The sequence below is a fragment of the Atractosteus spatula genome, chromosome 2, assembly GCF_055471065.1.
Source record: "Atractosteus spatula isolate fAtrSpa1 chromosome 2, fAtrSpa1.hap1, whole genome shotgun sequence".
NCBI classification, from domain to species: Eukaryota; Metazoa; Chordata; class Actinopteri; order Semionotiformes; family Lepisosteidae; genus Atractosteus; species Atractosteus spatula.
The window spans coordinates 5,923,707-5,942,502 of NC_142707.1; the positions used below are offsets into that span (position 1 = coordinate 5,923,707).

Here is an 18,796-nt window from a genome sequence, read left to right on the forward strand (position 1 = left end):
ACCTTCCTGTTCACATTTCCCTCTGTCTCCTCTCTCCACGCGTTGAAACTCTGTCTATCTGGGTGACTCACAGAGAAGCTGATCGAGGGGCTGAAGTCCCCTGAGACCTCTCTGCTGCTTCCTGACCTTTTACCCCTGGCCGACCCCTTCGGCAGCTCAGCAGAGAGCTCCAACAACGGTAACTGCTCTGTCGCCTGCCTTGCTGGCCACCTGTCTGTCCGAATCCCATTGGCTGCTGGTGCTCCATGTTGCTGTGGGAGACATTGGCGTGCCTCAACCTGCTTCTTTGTGGTGTCTGTGTGCAGTTTAAAACTCAAGCTGTCGGGTGATGCACATGTTGCTAATGTGGTGCAATGTGATAACCGTGTTTGCATTATCAATCTGGTGGAGTACTAACCGCATGGAAACATGAACCCTGAAAATCTGTCGTCAAATGCATACACCCTACCCCCACATCACTGCGAGCCCAAGATCTTCCTCTCTCCGGTTCCAATGCTTCGTCTCTGCTGCTTCTAACGTGGTTAAGCCATCTCTCTCTCACACGTCTTCTTTCTCACACAGGTAAGGTGGAGGTGTGTGTGGATTCGCTGATCCCGGGACTGGAGCCCCCCCAGCCTCAGAGGCTCCCATCCCAGAACGAGTCGATCTCCTCCAGCTTACCAGGTCAGCTGACGCTCTGCGTAGAGTGTTAGGGGTGCTCACACGTCCCGGCTGTGGACTGGTTCATACCTTGAAGACCTGACATACAGATCATGCCATAATCCAGGTCTTACCTATCACACATGCTGCGGGTGCTCACAATATGACTTCATCATATGACTTCTCATACAATCGGCTCGCTCAGCTGACACTCACGAGGAGAAAAACACATCCTATCCAATCCTGTTTTCCAAGGCTGATCTTAAGAGATCCTTAACATGAAAACGTGAACCTACTGTGATAATTCCTTTTGATTTGTTTCTCAAGCTCTTTATTTGCTGTTCTGACAGCTTTTTATGAGACAAGCTTCGACTGGTTTGCCACAAGCTTTTTTTAAATGGTGAGCTTTGCACGGACACACTCGCCCGATCTGGTGAAAGCTATCCCACACTGGTAGCAAAAGTACTGTTAGTAATTTAAAAGATGAGTGAAAGCTTTCCTGCACAAACCTGGTACACTTTGGTTATTTAACCAAACGTAAGCTTGAATTCTTGTAAAATGAAATGGCAGGGTAATCAGTATTTAATCAGTATGTTTTTCTCCTGCCTGTGTAATTGAGTGAAATTACAAATCAAGTGCCGTGTGTATTTTAGACTGTACTGGATGGGGATGTGTTTGTATGTGTGCTTCCATATGACCTGTCCTGTAAAAGTGGACTGATATGCAGTAGGCAGCTGGTTTCCTTACAGGTCTTCTTTCCACAGGCAGATCTGTACGTCCTCACAGGGAGTTACAATAAAGCAGTCAATTAAATTTTGTCAATGAGAATCGCAAATATATCATGGTAACGGGAGGTCGACTTTCGGGATGAGGATTTCGTCAGATGCGCCTGTGTTCTTTTAGACTGGTGTGTTTCTTGGCAAGTTGTCAAGGGAATCTGAGCATTTGAAATTCTACAAGAGGATTATAATAGAATTTTGTTTCTTACATTTCAGTTACTAGATATCTGCAGGGATTTGTGACTTTGAAGACTTTTTCAGTGCCCTTTGAGCTGAGGAAACTTTCTTTTTCTGGAACAGATTTTCTTTCTCTGATGCAGAGTACACACAGAGAAGGGAATCAATATGGTCAGCATTCTGTACTTATTATACTTTAAACAGCACCATGGATTTTAGCTGTCCATTTAATCCTCCTGGCTTCATTTTGTGTTTTAAGTTGATTTAATGAGTTTTTGTTGGCAGATTGTCTTCCGGAAACATTTTACAGCTACCTCTGTTGATATATTCAGTAATGGCATTTTGTTCAGGAATGCAGTCAGAATAGAATTGCAGGCTCATTCCCCATTTCAACTGCATCAGATGCAAAGAAAGCTAAACAAGATCATTTTAAAAGTCCTGTGCAGTGTGGTATGTTGTTTGCTAATGTGATTAGTAATGTAAGCTCTGGTCAAACAAACGCAGCCTTCGATCAAATGCAGGTGTCAAAATGTCAGTTACACCTTTCATTTTTATGTATTTGTGTACTGGAATAATTCAGGGTTGGGAATGAACTCTCACATGATAAAATGTAGCACTGTGGCACTGCTTGGCCCTCAGTCCTGCATCCTGCTGACACCACTTGGATGAATGAGGCATTGTCTGGCTTGGGGCTCAGCTCTGAAGGGGAGGATGTTCGCTGATTCCCTGAGTTTCGGTTCAGAACCCTGTTTTCAACAGCTAAAGTGTAGTGGTGGAGCAAAATCTTACCAAACCTTTCAAAGTAAATGGCTGAAACTTTTGTGAATTTTAATATTAACTATTTGTATTTAATTTAACAGTGTATACTACAACTCTTCTCTCTGTACCCAGTTTTTCCTTTATTACCTTATTACTTTATCTATGCAAACCTTTATTAGGAATACTGTTGTCGAATGCTGTTGTTTTTACTTTTAGAAATTTCGGTTTCTTACATTCCTGGTTGTTTTGTCTTAGGGGTCTTAGTTAAATTAAAAAAAACTGTGGGTGTTGGGAAGACTATTCAACAACAGTTCCTTTGAAATGGACAAACTCCGATTTCAAAGATTTTCGCAGGCGGTTAAAAGACTTTGAAGATCATTTGACAATGTTCGAAATCCTACATGGTTTGAATGCGCGAAGCCTGGGACAGTTTTGGTGCGGTACTCGGTGATGTTGTGATAAAAAAGGCTGGAATGGATAATCTGGGGAGCTGGATTTGTTTTCGGGGACCCACGGGAGGGACGGCCCTGTGCTGAAGCTTGTTAGGCCTCACGACGGAGAAAGCAGGGCTGCATGCAAGGGTACTAACTCTAACAGGCTTCTTCTTCTGCTTGTGCTAACATCTTGTTTTACTTTTCTTTTGTCCATCTCTGATCCTGCCTTAATAACCCCCCACCCCACCCCACCCCACCCCCTCCCCCAGACTCTCTGACTGGGGAGGACTCGCTGCTGGGCTGCTCTCTCCTGCCTCACCCTGCTCCTTCCTCCTCCTCCTCCTCCTCCTCGGGCGCTGGACCCTCCGCCTCCTCGCCTTCCTCCTCCTCTGCCTGTGCCGCCGCCCCTGCCGGTTCTGCTGCCTGTCTGGATGAGTTTGCCCCAGTTTCTCTCGCCTCCGCCCATCCGCAGTCGGGTAAGACTCACGCGAAACCCCGCAGGGGGGAGAAATAGATCTGCAGGCACGCATCGGGAACTTTAAGAAGTAAAGTCGTTTCCACAGTGGGGAGGTCTCTGCATTGTCCATCCAGAGTTACCTTTGTGGAAGTGTTTATTCAGATTGTGTCCCACACATAAGGAACTGAGCAGTCATCCAGTTATGGCTTTGTTATGTATCCTAACTAGTAAAAGAAGCATGTTCTCTTTTTTCCACTTGGCCAATAGTAATTCAAGCAAAAGCCGAAAGAAAGCTTTAAAAATAATTACAGTATCATTATTAGCAGTTGCCTTACTGCTTCACTATTCACTGAGAACTCCTCTTCATTTTGTTACACAAATCAGTTCTGTAGCCGTTTGCTTGCTAGCAATAACTGCTGGAAATAACCCTGTGTAAATCCGTCCCCAGTAAAAGTTTGACCTCTTTTTCATGTGGCCCAAACAACTGGTTTATTAGATAGGATATTCACTCAAAGCACAAAAACCACTATATACTTACAGTAGACTCCCCATCATGAATTATAAAATGGGTTAGCATTTTTTGCTTCAGTTGAGGACTGTAAAACTTAGGGCGGATAATGCCTATGGTTATAGCACTTACATTTTTAGGCTAGAGTGTGGACTGTATACAGTAATGCATACTGCTCATCAGGGATCTGAAACTAAATTTTATGAGGAATAATCCCCAACACCTGACATTCAGTCCAATGACTCAGCATTAGTTAGAACTTTAATGATATGCTAGCAGGGTAACGGCCTCCCTGCACAGCAGTATCATGGAGTGCTTCTCTTATACAGGGCAATCGCTCATAGTCTGACTGCCTGTGCTTCTCAGTGTGGCTGCTCTGCACTGGCAGTGCTGCCTCCTTGGCTCTGTCCCCAGCACTAACACCTCCCCTCCTCCACCTCTCTGTCCCTCCTCCTGCTGCAGACTCCACTTACCTCATCTCGGGCTTTGATCTGCCCGAGAACTCGGAGAAAGGCACTGAGGACGAGTTCGACCCCATCCCCGTGCTCATCTCCAAAAACTCCTCCCAAGGTAAGGCTCGGATTCCCACTACCTCCCTGTCCCGGAAGGGAGGGGATCCAGCCCCAGCCCCCTCCATGCACACACGATTTCCAGCAGGGGAAAGTCCTCTTTGAGAAAATGTACTTCCACACCGCCCACAGAGAGCGAGTGGGTTAAACACCCCCATCGTGTGCCCTCTACAAGCTAGCTGTCTAGTCAGGGGCCTAAATCTGTTTGATCAGTATGCTGTCAGACTAATTGGCGACGCGTATTCTCTAGCCTATCCCAGATCAAGCAACAGGCAGGTGCTTTGCCAGTTGTTTGTCATGCCCTCCATGCTCCTAACCAAAGACAGTGATCGCTGTGGGCAAGATTCACACCTGTCTTAAAAGGCACACCCTGCTTCAGAGCTCAGAAGAGCTCTTTTTGTTCATACCAGTTTGTAATTAAAAGCATTCCACTTTCCACATATTCCACATGTTCATTTATAGACGTTTTCCAACTGAATAAGGCTCTTATTTTATTTTTTGAGATCATGTCCTGTAGACATTCTGCTTACAAGATGAATAGATTTTTTCACAGGCCTTCAGCTTCTAATGCAGAATGTCAAAATAGTAAAGGGTAACTATCCCCACATTGCATATGTTTTGTCAAATACTAGGGGTCATGTTTTACTCATGTTAAAAAAGTTCATATTGTTTCCTTGGGAAGTCTCTAGGCCTATTGTATCTTGCTGAAAACGTTTGCTGATAAGGTGCTATCCCCACAAATTTCAATACAGTACCAATTGGCACACAGAGATAATTAAATATCATTACTGGCAGATCTATTTTCTTTGTTCAGTATTATATTGTGGACATTTTTAATTTGAACACTATAAAAGTTTCTGGTGGAGCATGTCTTTTAAAAGAGGGAGGGCAAGTCTTTTTCTTGGTGTCCCTTCCCCACTCAGGACAGTGGGAGCGAAGTGTGAAATTATAACTTCTCCCTTCTTCCAGCATAAGTTTAGAGAGAGACTCTGTGGCCAATTAGTAAGTCATTCTAACTTGCCGCAGGGCACAGTCAACATGTATGAGCAAACTGGGATACATGATATACATGGATTCACAAAGGAAGTGTGACACTCGTGTAAATTAATTTAATTGCATTTTTCAGACTTATTGGTTCTTTTCATAGACCTGACCAACCCTCTGGATAGACCGCCACAAGTTGTTCCACCTGTGCAGTTGCAGCCAGCTGACGAGTGTTGGCCAGTCATTGTTGTCTCCACTAGTGAGGTGGTCCTACAGATACGTATTGGACTCGGGCCAGGAGAAAAAGAGATCTATCAAAAGACCTCCCCATGGTTTTATTGAAGTTGTGATGTTGTAATCCTAAGTGAATCAAACACTCCACCAGTGGCAGAAGACGGACGTGTAATCTCTGAGCCGTTGACATATTACCCCAGAATGGACATCATTGTCATGGAGAGCATTGAGCATCCTGAGGTGCAGTCATTCTGCTAAATTATGGTTTCTTATTGGAGTTTCTTGTGCTGTAGCCTCTGAACTCTGAAAACCATTGTGCAGATTGGTCAGACAGATATTATTAACCTGTGAAATGGCATTCTGCTTTCCAGGCAGTGGCCTTTTCCTCACAAAGGCGATTTCCTGGTTTCTTGGAACTAGTCCACTGATTGTTGAAGAAATAACCTCTCTCGCCAGGCAACTTCTGTCAAACAAGCCAACTTCGGTTGTGCCGAAAATCCGTTAAATTTTCTTAAATGACTTAGTAGCTACCCGATCGTTTTAACAAATGTCACTCAACTCAAATCAAGTGTATTTTTATGAAATCACACGAAGAGCTCATATTGCAAGGAATACATTTCTGCTCAATCAGCAAATCTCACGATTTAATGTCTGTAATGACTGTGTGCCAAATGGTCTGTTGATGTAAAACTTAGACTTGGAGTTTGCATTGAGATTGTGTCTCAGTGTATGAACAAATGTGGAAACTGACATGCAAGTAATGTAATATGAACTCTATAAGAGGAAACCATAAGACCTTTAAGTAGAATAGGTCTCAGTTCAGTACCATGAAAGGGAGTGTTCATGCTTTCTCTTTGGCAGGGCCAAGGGACAGCCCTGCTTACCGTATCTCTCTTTTTTTTCTTCTCTCTTTTCTTCTCACTCCTTGCTGCTGTCTCTCTCTCTCACACATATAGGTGGTCACTCTCGCAACAACAGCGGCAGCTCAGAATCCAGCATCCCTAACCTGGCTCGATCTCTGCTGCTTGTTGACCAGCTCATCGACCTGTAGGGGAAGGGGGCGATGCACTGGGGTGGGCAGTTCGAGGGAAGGGGCATCATTTAGCTTAGGCCACTTTACTTGGGTCCTCACTTGCAGATTCCCCTTGGCAAAACCTCCCACCTCCAGACAAACCATTTTCTCATGCACAGAAACCCTTATTTTTTTTTCTGTCTCGTTAATGGTCTTTTGCTCAGCCCGTATACCGTTCCCTTCAAGTTCTCCTTCACCATCTGTATCCCTGTCTTGGTTTCTCCGTATTTTCCAAGTGTCCTAGAGCCAGCTTCAAGTCACCAGTGTGTCGGGCTTTCAGATCGGCTCATCTCCCAGCTTGTTTGTGTCATATGTAGTAAGGGTTTGCTGTAGTCAGGCATTCATTTTTCACTTTGTCTGGGCTGTCTGAGATCTGCTACCCAGTGTTTTATGTTTTCGCACAGCAACAGCGCTTTCGAACCCTTCGGAGCACTTTGATATTAAACATGTATTAGTGTGTTTTGGAAAGTTGTTAGGTGGGTTTCTGCAAAACCCCTTCTGCTGTGAAGCTTCTTAGTTCTGTCCACTTTGTCATGCCCTTAGTCTATCCAAAGCATTATCTTTACTTGGATTCCCTGACAGCTTATCTGTACAGATGTTTTGCTACACTTGTCTATTTTAACACTGTTCAGGGTTGATCACACATTGCTTAGTCTCACTGCAGTGTCACAGAAAAACATCTGCTAGCAGTGGGTGATAGCTGAACTGACTAGTTGGAGAACATTTTGACATTTATATAATGTAAAATAATAACCCCTTTGTGCGCCTACTTGAACCCTGCCTGTCCAATGACTACAAATCCCACAATTCCCCGCTTACCCATTTCTTCATTACCTGCATAATCCATGACCCTCTGCTCCCTTTGGCTACAACATCCATAGTGCTTTGCTTCATTCCAGTGTTGTCCCTATACTGTCTGTCCTTGTACCAAAGGCTATTGCATGGAAATTTTGCATATTCAAACACATGTACCAGTTACAGCTTTTAGTAATATGGGTATTTTATTTTCATATGTTATTTTTTGTGTTGTTTTCTTTTTCCTAAGTGGGCTGGCGTGCTTAAGTTGAAATTTTCACAAAAAGATGAGGTTCAATTTTAAATTTGGGAGATCCTGCCAAATTAAGAAACCTACCTGCGAGTGTGTATGTTAATATGGGTGTGGCAGATATGTTCTAACCATGCACCTACCATGCTGCAGCTTACAGTGGGTGTGTTCAGGATCAGCATCCAGCTGTACTTTGGATTAAGTAAGACTGCAACTTCGATTGCTTGATAAATGCATCAAGCCACAGATGTCAAAAGATGTGTCAGAAAGGCATCAAGTCTCTGACTTGGTTGAATCCTGGTAGTGAATTAACATGTACTGTATACATTCTCAGCATTAAATGGTACAATCCTGAGATGGTTATCAAATTGTACCACAAAGCATACTGATCAGACCATCAAATGCTGAACTATTCTAAGAAATCTAGTGATCATAAAAGTGTAGAGTAATTTGTGCATGCCTAAACCTTCAGTTAGGTTTTTGCAGTACCTTTAGGAATTTGCTTAGTCATGTCCAGATATATGGTGAGCTGCAGGGCTAGTGGGTAGCGTGTGCCAGTCCCTCTCATTGGTGTTTATGTATCTTTCCTACTTTTGGATCAATAGTGGATACTTGTGACTATATCTAGGTCTATGAAGGTTGTATGATCACAAGGAGCTGGTTGCTGGTCTTGAACACATCCCCAGACTAAATCAGGTTTTTATCTGATACGTGTCTAATGTAAGCTAGATGCAGGAAAAGGTAACTGTTTGATCAAATTCACTCAAGTCCTGCATATTAAGACAATATGTTTTCTTTTGCAAACCAGCCATTGCATTTCAAGTAGTTTCTTACCCTAGAGCTGCTTCTTTCCTGAAAAACAAACAAAACTAATTTTCTCATCACCTTTGGTACATGACCAGAGTTTGCTCCCTGGAGAATTCCATAGACAGATTTGTCAGAGGAATTGCTTGTCTCCTGCAGAATCAGTTACATACTCCGTATTATTGTTCTGTGGCTGTTTTGACTTCGAAATTATTTTTCCTCAGATATTTTAACCAATTCTGCAGAAGACAAGAGTCTGTTGAAAATTCCATGTTTGTCGAATTCTCCCAGGAGAGAGATTTAAAACCTCCAAAAATACTAACAGTGACAATCAGAAACTGTTAATTATTTTGAGTGTGAAGCACATGCTTAAGGACTTGAGTAATTTTGGATGGGTGTAATTAGTACGTCTACAGGATGTACAGGAGGGTAATGGTATTGAACACTTGTGTCCTGGACACCGCTATGTTGTGCTGCCCAGCACATGCAAATGTGGAACAGCATTAGTGAGTGTTAAAGCTGATCAGCTGTGGGTATTACAACTCCAGTAAGATAACTTGAAAGGGGTAATTTGATGGTTTAGGGGTCACTGGTTTGGGACGCACTGTTGGACACCGAGAAAGGCTGCCTCATTGTCGAAAGAACTTTGGATAACACTGCATCGGTGAGCGGACTCTGGCCCGATAATAGGATGCTACAGACTGAAAGGGAACCAGGACTGTTGTGCTCTTAAGAGCGTCCTCACCTCTGAATCCCCGGGGTGTTTAGCAAAAGATAACCAGGAGGGCATTAATACTGACTTTTGCGGAACACCTGGACGCTGAACAGTTTTTCCATTAAATTTGGTTTTATGTGGAGAGTGGCCAGTATTCCGGACGTTGTGTGCCCAAGCCACAGACGTCACCTTTGCCCCGTTTTCAGTCCTGCTATGCTGGCACTCGCGGCCCTGCCCCCTCCCCCAGTGATGGCCATCTCGCTCCCTTGACATTCCTGAAGTTCTTTTTGCTGATATTGTCCATATTTGATGTTCTTTGGTTTTCTTGCAAAATGATGTATATTGTTAAACTGCAAACCTACTGTATAGTGTCTTTGCCCCTCCAACACATCCTCTTTCCCTGGTGTATAAAGTCACTGTTAGAAATGTCCTTTTCTTTTTTCCCTTTTTAAACAGATAGTATAAGTACAATACATATAAAGTGTTTAAAAGTAAATACAGATATTTCAAATATCACAGTAAGCATAAATGTGAATATAGATAGAGTGCTATAGAATGAATGTATGGAGTATCAATATATAAATATATTATTCTTATGATTACAATGATATATTATAGTTTTAAGAAGAATTCTTTTCTGTCTTCTTTATGACACTGTTCTCAAGAGTGTAAAGATAGTGTCCCTATATCTATCCTGTTGCAAGTGTCTTTCATCTTTTCTTTCTGTGTTTGAGAAGGTGGCCAGCTGTTTATTTCTTCACTGCTTATCAAGCAGAGATGAGACCAGGAAGAAGCTCCTGAGCTCTCTCCTCTCGGCTTGTCTCCCTCTGTGTCCAGTTTGGTCTGGCTTTCAGCTGGGAGTACCGCGTCACTCCCAGTTGGAAACACTGAAACAAAGGAACTTATCATTCTTGGCTGCTTTCTGTAACCCCAGCCATACGATGACAGGAAGTGTTTAAAAGCTAGAACAGGAAGTAGTAAGACGAGACTCATTTTAACCATGTACACCTGAGTGGTTAGGGGGTTAAATTAAAGAAAGTGTTGGATGTGTTCTTCACTCAAATGGTAACATTACACATATTTATACGTTTGTTTATAAGCCCTCCTGTGTTCAGTATGGCTGTTATATTTGTGGAGTTGGGAAACAGCCATTAAGCTCTAAATTGCAAGGCTTTCATATTGACTTAGTTTTTTTTATTTATGATTTTGGGAGAGGCAAAACTCCATGCAAAGGAAACTGTAACCTTTGTGTTAAGTTTTATATTTTTCATGTAAGCACTTATAGTACCTAGCTATATATTTTATACATTTCGTGTAAACACTAACCTAGGTGAAAGGTAACTGGAATGAGTCTCAGTGCTTTATTTGAAGTTGAAGGTCTTACTGGTTCTCACCCAAAATATAATTTTCACATTGGTAATAGATGCAAAAGTGAATTTTTAAGTAATTAAAAATTAGATCAAAGATTTGCACTTACATCTTTAGGAGTTGGGGAGCTGTAAGACCTTTAAGAATTTTTGATAGTGTATTTTAAAGTGTCTCTGTTGATCTCCGAAGAGCTGTTTTTGTCGGGAACCTCTGTGTCACATTTAAACTCTCACATTTAAAACTGGTTTGTATAGAATTGTATGGAAGGGTGCAAAATTCCAGTTTTATGTGAGCTATCCTGATTTGCCCCACTGGGGATATAAGTTTAATTGTCGCATCTGTACTTTTGCTTGGCAGGTCGTAACAAACACCCAGCTGTTAAGTAGGCTGCTAAGATTGAACAGGGAAATCATAGCATGCACGTATTGTCCAAAAACAATGCAATGCAAAAACTTCTGTTATTAAACCAACACGCATGGTTAGGATTTTATTCTAAATGAAGGGAAGAATAAGAAGGGATGAGGATTTTTGTGCAGTCGGTTCAGTTGGAGGTGGATTTATATCAAGTTATCTTTGCGAGAGACTAGTCAAAATACCAGAGATGAAAGCGCCCTGGAAAACTATTGTTTTGCACCCTAGTGCGTTTTTTCCTGAAAATCCCAGCCAAGCACTGGGCTCTCTGGCACCATCTGACATTATTAATCTCTGCCTCGAGCAGGTACATTTTCAAGACACTGCTGCTACTGTGCCATAGGTAAAAGCCAATTGGCTCTGAACGTAGTAACTCCGCAGTTATAAAAATAAGACTTGATACCTGATGCTTGAGTAGGAAGCCGTCCTTTATATGTGCAATTTCCTCTTAATCTTCAGTTGTAGTCTCCTTATTTTTTTTGAGGGTTGACAGTATGAGTTGCATTCAGAGTCTGATCTCTTGACATTCATCTTCCTGCAGGGCCGCAGTCTCACAAAGCTGCTAATTAACAGTTAGAATTATAGATCGGTATCAAATAATTGTAGACTGAAATACAAAAAAAGCCCCTCGCAGTCAGGACAATTAAAGGACAGCTGCAATGTATTTCAGTTCTTGTCACGTTTGCTCTCTTGCCCATGCTTCCTGGATTCCTGATGGCTATATGCCAAACAAGCTGTTTGACTGGTCTGCAACGGCCAAAACAAAGTTATGAATGGGCATACTGGTGTGTCGGGGGTGTTCACAAAGAGTATTCGAACCCTGGTCGCTGGCTCCAAAGCCAAGTACATGACATCATCATTTCTGGTTCTTCACCCTTTGGACAGTTCAGTTTCAGTTTCACTCCTAACATTTCAGTAACCTAAAGCACCTTTTTAATGAACTTAAAGAAATTAGCAACAGTCTCAATAAAGCAAAGGTTTAGTTCTAATAAATGCTAAGTTAAATGGTGTGAGACAGGACAGGGTAAAAGAGGAAAGCACTGAGGCTCCAAAGCCCAGGGTTTTAAAAAAGCCCTGTTATAGGAGGTTTTCCACATGAAATGGGACATTTTTATACAAGATAGGTTTTTTTGCACCCAAGTGCATTTTCTCCAGTGGTTTCGGGTTCCTCCTACTTCACAATTGCTATCTCTTGTTTCTTGTAATTGGAGTCATGTGCGGCTGTGCTCTGTGATGAGTCAAATTTATTTGAGCTGTACAGATAGACATGGAAGCCAATGGGATCCACAAGAAGAGATACTGTTGCCAATTCATCTCTCTTATCCTTGTATTATGTAATATTCAGCAAATCAGGCTGTGATAAAGTTAACAATTCATTCTGTCTGCTTGTCTAACTCCTTCTTTTGACCAGTACCTATTCTTGGTGGCAGCTTGCTTGTATTAATATGAACAGTACTGACTATAATTACTGCAGGGCCAGAATGCACTATGACCAATCAAAGCAAGCACTCTTTACTTTTCTGTATATATAAAACATGCTCATATTTGATGTTTCTGATTTTTAAACTTGAGTGGAATCTTTCCGCTGTCTTTAATGTGACTTTGAATTGTTTTCACGTGCATCCTGAATGTATGTGAAGACGAAGCCTAATTGTCTTCAGCTGTCACCGTGCAGTGTACCTTAACCGCTATGTAAATTAAATTTTATCACTGCTGGGAAAGAGCTGTTTTAATGACTTTGAACAGGAGGAAATTCAGCTCTTCACCTGAGTGTTTGAATTTGTACTAACTGCTGTATGTTCCTGCTAAGTCTTGTGTGTTAGTAATAAAGGTGAGGCCTTTGAGTGAGTGTTAGTGCTGAAGGGTTATTTTACTTGTAGGACCATTGTGCATGTGCTATTTTACTTACAGTCTCGCTAAGTTTTATAGCACATTACACTGTTGGGAGTTGGGGATGCTTTGGAGATTTCTTCTGTGAACAACAGCAGAATTATCCCACTTTGGCTCACCTTTAATGCCTGTCCATACCAGTTGAATACTGGGATATGGACTTACTGTATATTCCTTATTGGTTAGCAATTGGCGAGTGTGAAGAAACAGCAGCATGTGCTATAGTGAGAGATCGATAATAACTCAGTTTTTGCTCTGCTGTCCTTGACAATGGAAACCTAAGCTTATAGTTTGTTACCCAATTTCCTTCATTGTTCCCTTTGAGGGTTTTGTCAACAGCCAACTCCTCAAAAGAGGACTGAAACCAGGGATCCAGCTTCTCATTAAGCAAAGGAAATCAGAACATATGATGGTTCACATTTTGTCTACTACAAGTTACATTTCCCATTGGAGAGTTTACCAGTTTAAATTTGCTTCAGTACATCTGATAGAGTTTTCATGTCCCATTTTATACTGATTCTCCTTGCTATAAACCAGGGGTGTCCAATCTTGGAACTGGAGGGCCAATGTAACTTCAGATTTGTGTTTGAATTCCACCCATAATGACCTGAATCAGCTTGTTCCTGGCTTTATTTGGCCCTGCTATTCCAAGTGCTGGTACTTTGGAGAGACATAAAAAACCTGTAGGCACACTGTCTCTCAGGGGCCAGGATTAGAAACCTCTGGCATGAGCTATTCCTTTCTGTTTTATCATGTTTAACTGTAGACTGTGGTGATAGTTACTACCCTAACTAGATGTGAAAAATAATTGCTATAATCATAGTCTAGTGTACAGAAGCATAGTGAGAACAGGGTCACGTCAAATGAATACCTTAAAAACCCACTTTGTACATACAGTACACTTTAACTGCATAATCAACAAAACATACAGTAGGACAGCACATTGAAGGAATGGAAAATACAAGGTGAAGGTTAAACATTATTTTGCAAATTTGCTGTGATAAGGTTTCTATAAGAGGTTTGGAAGTGGATGCGTGTTGAGAGATTTCCATCAATGAAACTGTGTGTTTGTGGTGGTATCAGTGAGTCCAGTGATGGCTTTGTTATAGACTCTGTTGGCATGCACAGCGTCAGGCACTGGCATGCTTTAGGCCAAAGGAAAGCAGAAAAGACTAAGGGGTGTGTGGCCCTTTTTTTTAATTAAGCTGGTGAAGAAATGCATCCTTTAACATATCCATCTCCAGTATGGTCTCAGCTGCTCCCTCTGTTCTGTCTTCGGACCATGCCTATATTGTGTGGCGATTCTCTTCTATGTTTGTTTTTTGTGTACCTTTAAAAGATATTGAGCCATTGAGACACATTAATTTCAAGGATGCTAATAAAGTTAAAGAGTTATTGAGTCAATCACTGGGGTTGGGCGAGGTTTGGTTAATCCCTGTTCTTGAGATCTGTGGGAATTGTTGGGGTGATTTTGTTATGATGGCAGTTCCATTGTCAGCACCCTGGTCTCAAAGGCTTGTTTCCTTGTTGCGATCTGTGGTACATCTGGGTGAGATTCCCCTACTCGGCAGCCCCTCTTTTTAAACAGGAAACAGGGCTGATGAAGGAAGATTCTTCCTGACGTCTCTGTCTTCTCGGTGGGCTACTGTCTCCTTTTCTTCTCAGAGGACCGATCTTTGATTTCTTCTTTCTCCCCCTCTTCCTGTCCTTCTGATCCATCTCGTTCCTCCAAGCCCTTATGAGACCCATTCCTTGTTTGTAGGGAGCATTATTGTTTTATGTTTCTAAATTGGTGCAACAATTTTAGATTTCCTTGGAACTGAAGATGAAATATTTGTCTACCTGTAGGTTCTCTTCCCCTGCTGTTGTATTTGCAGCGTGTTCGTTTGCCAGGCTTTGGAAGGTCTCGGCCACATGTTTCTACTTCAGTCTTCAGCAGCTGCTTGCACTGCGAAACTCAAGGATTCAAGGGGAGTTGTTGATCTGAATTTTCCCATTTTTGCAGCAGCTGAGCTTGCCTTTGTAGAATACTCTCATTTAAATAATACAGGGTAAAGCTTAAAATAATTCACTTGCTTTCCTATTCATTCTCAAAAGAGATGGTGATTTCAAAGATTCTGAAATGCTGTTGCATTCTTTAGCTCTTACAGCATGTCTTTGGTATGGAAGCAGAACATTACAGAGCCTACTAATTGGTGTTTGTATTTTGACCAAGAAGTCAGTGATCTGCTCAGGGATCTGAAACTAATGTTTTATCTACCCCAAAAAATCCATTTAGGGATCCAGAGAAAACCTCAGTCAATCAAACCTGAATATTTAGTGTCTGAAAACAGAGGCTCACAGGTTACTTGAGCAATTTGAGTTTCGCGCTAAGGCAAAAGGATACCGTTCCTTCCTTTTTAAAAGTCAGGGTTAATTGCACTTTGGCTTTTTTGGTGTCGTCACCCCCGTGCTTTGGCTAATTAAAGCAGCACAGGAATACTCGCACATTGAACCCTGCTCATCAGACTTGCAGCATGTGGGTCACTCTAGTGTAGTTCTTGCGTAAGCTCTTTAAAAACAAATTAGTAGTGTAAATGAGTGTGTCTTGATGAATGTTGTAAATTGCCTTCACCCCCACGTTGACTCTCTCTCTGTCCTGTTATCTCTCTACTCTCTCCACTGTACAGCTGAGTCTCTTGCAGATTTCTGTGTGGCTAACCTATGCAATCCCAGTGCTTAACCTTATTCTTAGACACCAGAGTGCTGTATTTCAGTAGAGGTCTAGCCTTGCCAGTAGAAATTTACTTCTGTGTTGCTGTGAAAAACAAAAACAAATTGTACCCTGTGTGTTTGGAAAAAAATAATTATACAAAAACGCCCAGTTCTGTGTTGGAGCAACAATGTATAATTCAATGTGTATCTTCTATTTTTATGAAATGACAAAAAAGCGTTAAATAAACATGTAAATGTGAATGTAACATGGGTTTGTGTGAGAATTCCTTGACAATACAAAGGGTTGCACAGTCTCTGAACTCGCTGGTGTTTACTGCTGTGCTGAGTGTCGCATACAGAAAGAATGCTTTTGTTTTGGTTTACAATAAGTGCTTTTTATCAGCCATTATATATCTTGGTTAAGATAAAAGGAAAAGAGCTGTTGTCAAGGGAAATTTCCTTCTTCTCTCCAACTTAAGTGTTACTTATAGTTATACAGACCATAAAAAGCCATCCAATTAAAGTGGTTACTTATCTGTTAATTATCTGTGGCAAACAAAACTATTAGTGCAAATACTTAAGCGTCTTTCACTGTGAATAGATGTACATGCCTTCATTAAGAAAAGAGATGCAGATAGCTTTGTTTTAGTTCATTATAGCTTTAAGGATAAGAAGACCAGCAACATAGCAAGAGAGATAATTAGGGCCCTTTATTTGTACTGTTATACAAATCCAATACCGCCTGCCTGTGTTGTTTGATGTAGTTTACAAAGCTCCCTGAGCACATCACTATAGCTTCATTCATCAGTTAGGCTGATAGGGTCTTTCAGTAATGCAGCAATATGACACTGATACAGCTCTTGTTGCTATCTGCAAGAGAAACCAATTACACATCACACTCCGGGGTTTGAGGAAACGAGAAAAACAGAACTTCAGCTCCACCTGAGGGTAACAATGAGGTATTATAGAGTAGAGATGATGGTGGTTTGAATGCAAATAACACTAATACTTCTTTACAATTCAGATAGCTTCCTGTTTGTGGCTGGTGGGAGGTAGGATATGTACTTCACAGTATTTGTACTTGTACTTTTGGATCCACCTAATTTGTCCAAATCCTTTTCCATGCAGCTTTGTTCGTTTGCACAGGCTTTTTACGATATTAAGCATTCTAAAACATCAGGAGAAATTCTGATTGTTGGTGGGGGATACAGCAGCCATTTTCTTCCCTTCTCAACTTCCACACAGGCTAGCAAATAAGGCTTGATACTCCAACCACCCACAGCGGGAAAGGTTGGGTGCAGGGTTTTTTCCAGAAAATATTTTACAACACAAAAAAGTCACCCAAGCAAGATATGCAACAAAGAAAAAGAGCTGAAAATGTCAACCTTTTTCTGTAAAGAGAAAGAGCAAAACCTCAGGCCTCTTTCTAACCATTCTCATTCACTAAAAATGCCTTCTGTAGGCAGGCTCAGGTGCTTGTATACAGTATGTTCCTGCTTATTCCATTGTTCATTTTCATGTACTGTTGCCTAGCTCGAGTAGATTTCATATATGAGCTGCCAGTAGATGCCTGGATTCCACCAGTCTGGTGTACTTCGGGTTGACTTCAATATTAAATAAGAGGTAAACCAAAGTCCCTACTTTTTCAGGCCAGTTATGGTTGTCTCAGTCTCGCTTGGAAATGCAAAACCCTGTCCCTTAAAAAAGTGCACTGAGGCAACAGCACATACTCACAGTTGTCTTTTCTCCGTGAAACATTCCAGTTATCAATTCAATTCAATTCAAGGTGCTTTATTAGCATGACCGATGGGTACAATGAGTGTTGCCAAAGCAAATGAAAGTAATGATATTTACATTAAACAAAACAAAAAAATAAAAGTAAAATAAAATCTATAGACATATTACAGACATTTACAACAAAGACATATTATAAAATATTGACATATACTGTAGGCAGCTGGAGCATTATTGGGAGGCAGACTGTTCCTCAGGCTGTGACAGGAGATCACATACTGGGCTGTCAGTTCAACTCCTCCCTCTCCCAGTAGGATTGGGACCCGTTGTGATTCTGGCAGGTGTGGGAACTCTGGGATTAGATTTCTGAATTTCGGGAAGAATGTTTCTCTAATCCCAGAGTATCTGTCACAGTGCAATAGGAAGTGCACCTCTGTCTCTATTTCTCCCCGCTGGCAGTGGGAGCACAGCCTGTCCTCTCTGGGCAGCCAGGTCTGCCTGTGTCGCCCAGTTTCTATGGCCAGGCTGTGGTCACTGAGCCTGTACTTCGTCAGGGTCTGTTTCTGTTTGTTGTTTCTTATCCTGGTCAAATATTCAGCTAGTGTGTATTGTCTGTTTAGGGTTCTGTAGCATTCCAGTTTAGGTTGTGTTTGAGTGTGTGTGTCCCAGTGTGTGAGATATTGCTGTTTGATCTGTGCTGTGATGTGGTTGAGTCTGGGTTGTGGTGCTCTAGCAGTGCTGTCCTGAGGCTGGTTAGTCGGTGTGGCTAATCTGTAGCATTCCAGTTTAGGTTGTGTTTGAGTGTGTGTGTCCCAGTGTGTGAGATATTGCTGTTTGATCTGTGCTGTGATGTGGTTGAGTCTGGGTTGTGGTGCTCTAGCAGTGCTGTCCTGAGGCTGGTTAGTCGGTGTGGCTCAGGTCAGTGAGCCTCAGGACCAGCTGGCTCAGGGGGCTCTGTTTTGGGTTCAGCTCTTGACTCAGCAGGGCTTTGTGGTGGTAGGAATTTTGGTCGCTGTTTTTTAGGTGTAGCCAATACTTTAATGTATTCTGTATGTTTATCAATAGTGGGTACTGGCCTAATTCGGCCCTGCACCCGTTGTTAGGTGGATCACTCTTATCACTCTTTTTATGAGTGATATTTGAGAGTTATCACTCTCAAAGAAGTAATAGTAGAAATGAAAGACGTAATTGCAAAGAAATAAGTGGTGCCCTCTTTCTGAGGACTTTGGATAGATCCCTTTTCTAAGTCCTAGAAAATACATGTTGGACAGCGAGTGAGGACGTCCCTGTACTCCGATTGCTTTCAGGAACGGCCAGGCAGTTTTCTTCGGGTCCTGTCCTATATCGGCTCCTGTGCCGTCTCTTTCGCTCAGTGTCCACGCGCACGCGCGCGCGCTTGCTTGTTCGCAGTGGGCTGCGCCCTCGCCTGCGCTGCTCCCGCAGGCTGTCACTAACCCCTCTTGTTCCAGGCGTCTGGCTCGCCTGCTCCCCTGTGCTGCCCAGGTAAGACTGCTGCCTGTCTG

General features: G+C 42.2%; 1 protein-coding gene across 4 annotated transcripts in view; it reads left to right on the plus strand.

Annotated features, from left to right (window-relative positions):
- The window catches only part of LOC148839061 (AP2-associated protein kinase 1-like), a 64,588-nt gene that overhangs the window by 40,190 nt on the left and 5,602 nt on the right, over positions 1-18,796 (plus strand). For 2 of the 4 annotated variants that reach the window (XM_088938411.1, XM_088938420.1), the window contains 2 exons: positions 74-178; positions 562-663. In XM_088938411.1, coding sequence (XP_088794537.1) covers positions 74-178; positions 562-663 — 207 coding nt within the window. Of the gene's footprint in view, positions 1-73; positions 179-561; positions 664-3,057; positions 3,265-4,215; positions 4,324-18,796 lie in introns of all 4 variants that reach the window. The other 2 variants (XM_088938395.1, XM_088938403.1) reach the window with 2 other exon arrangements.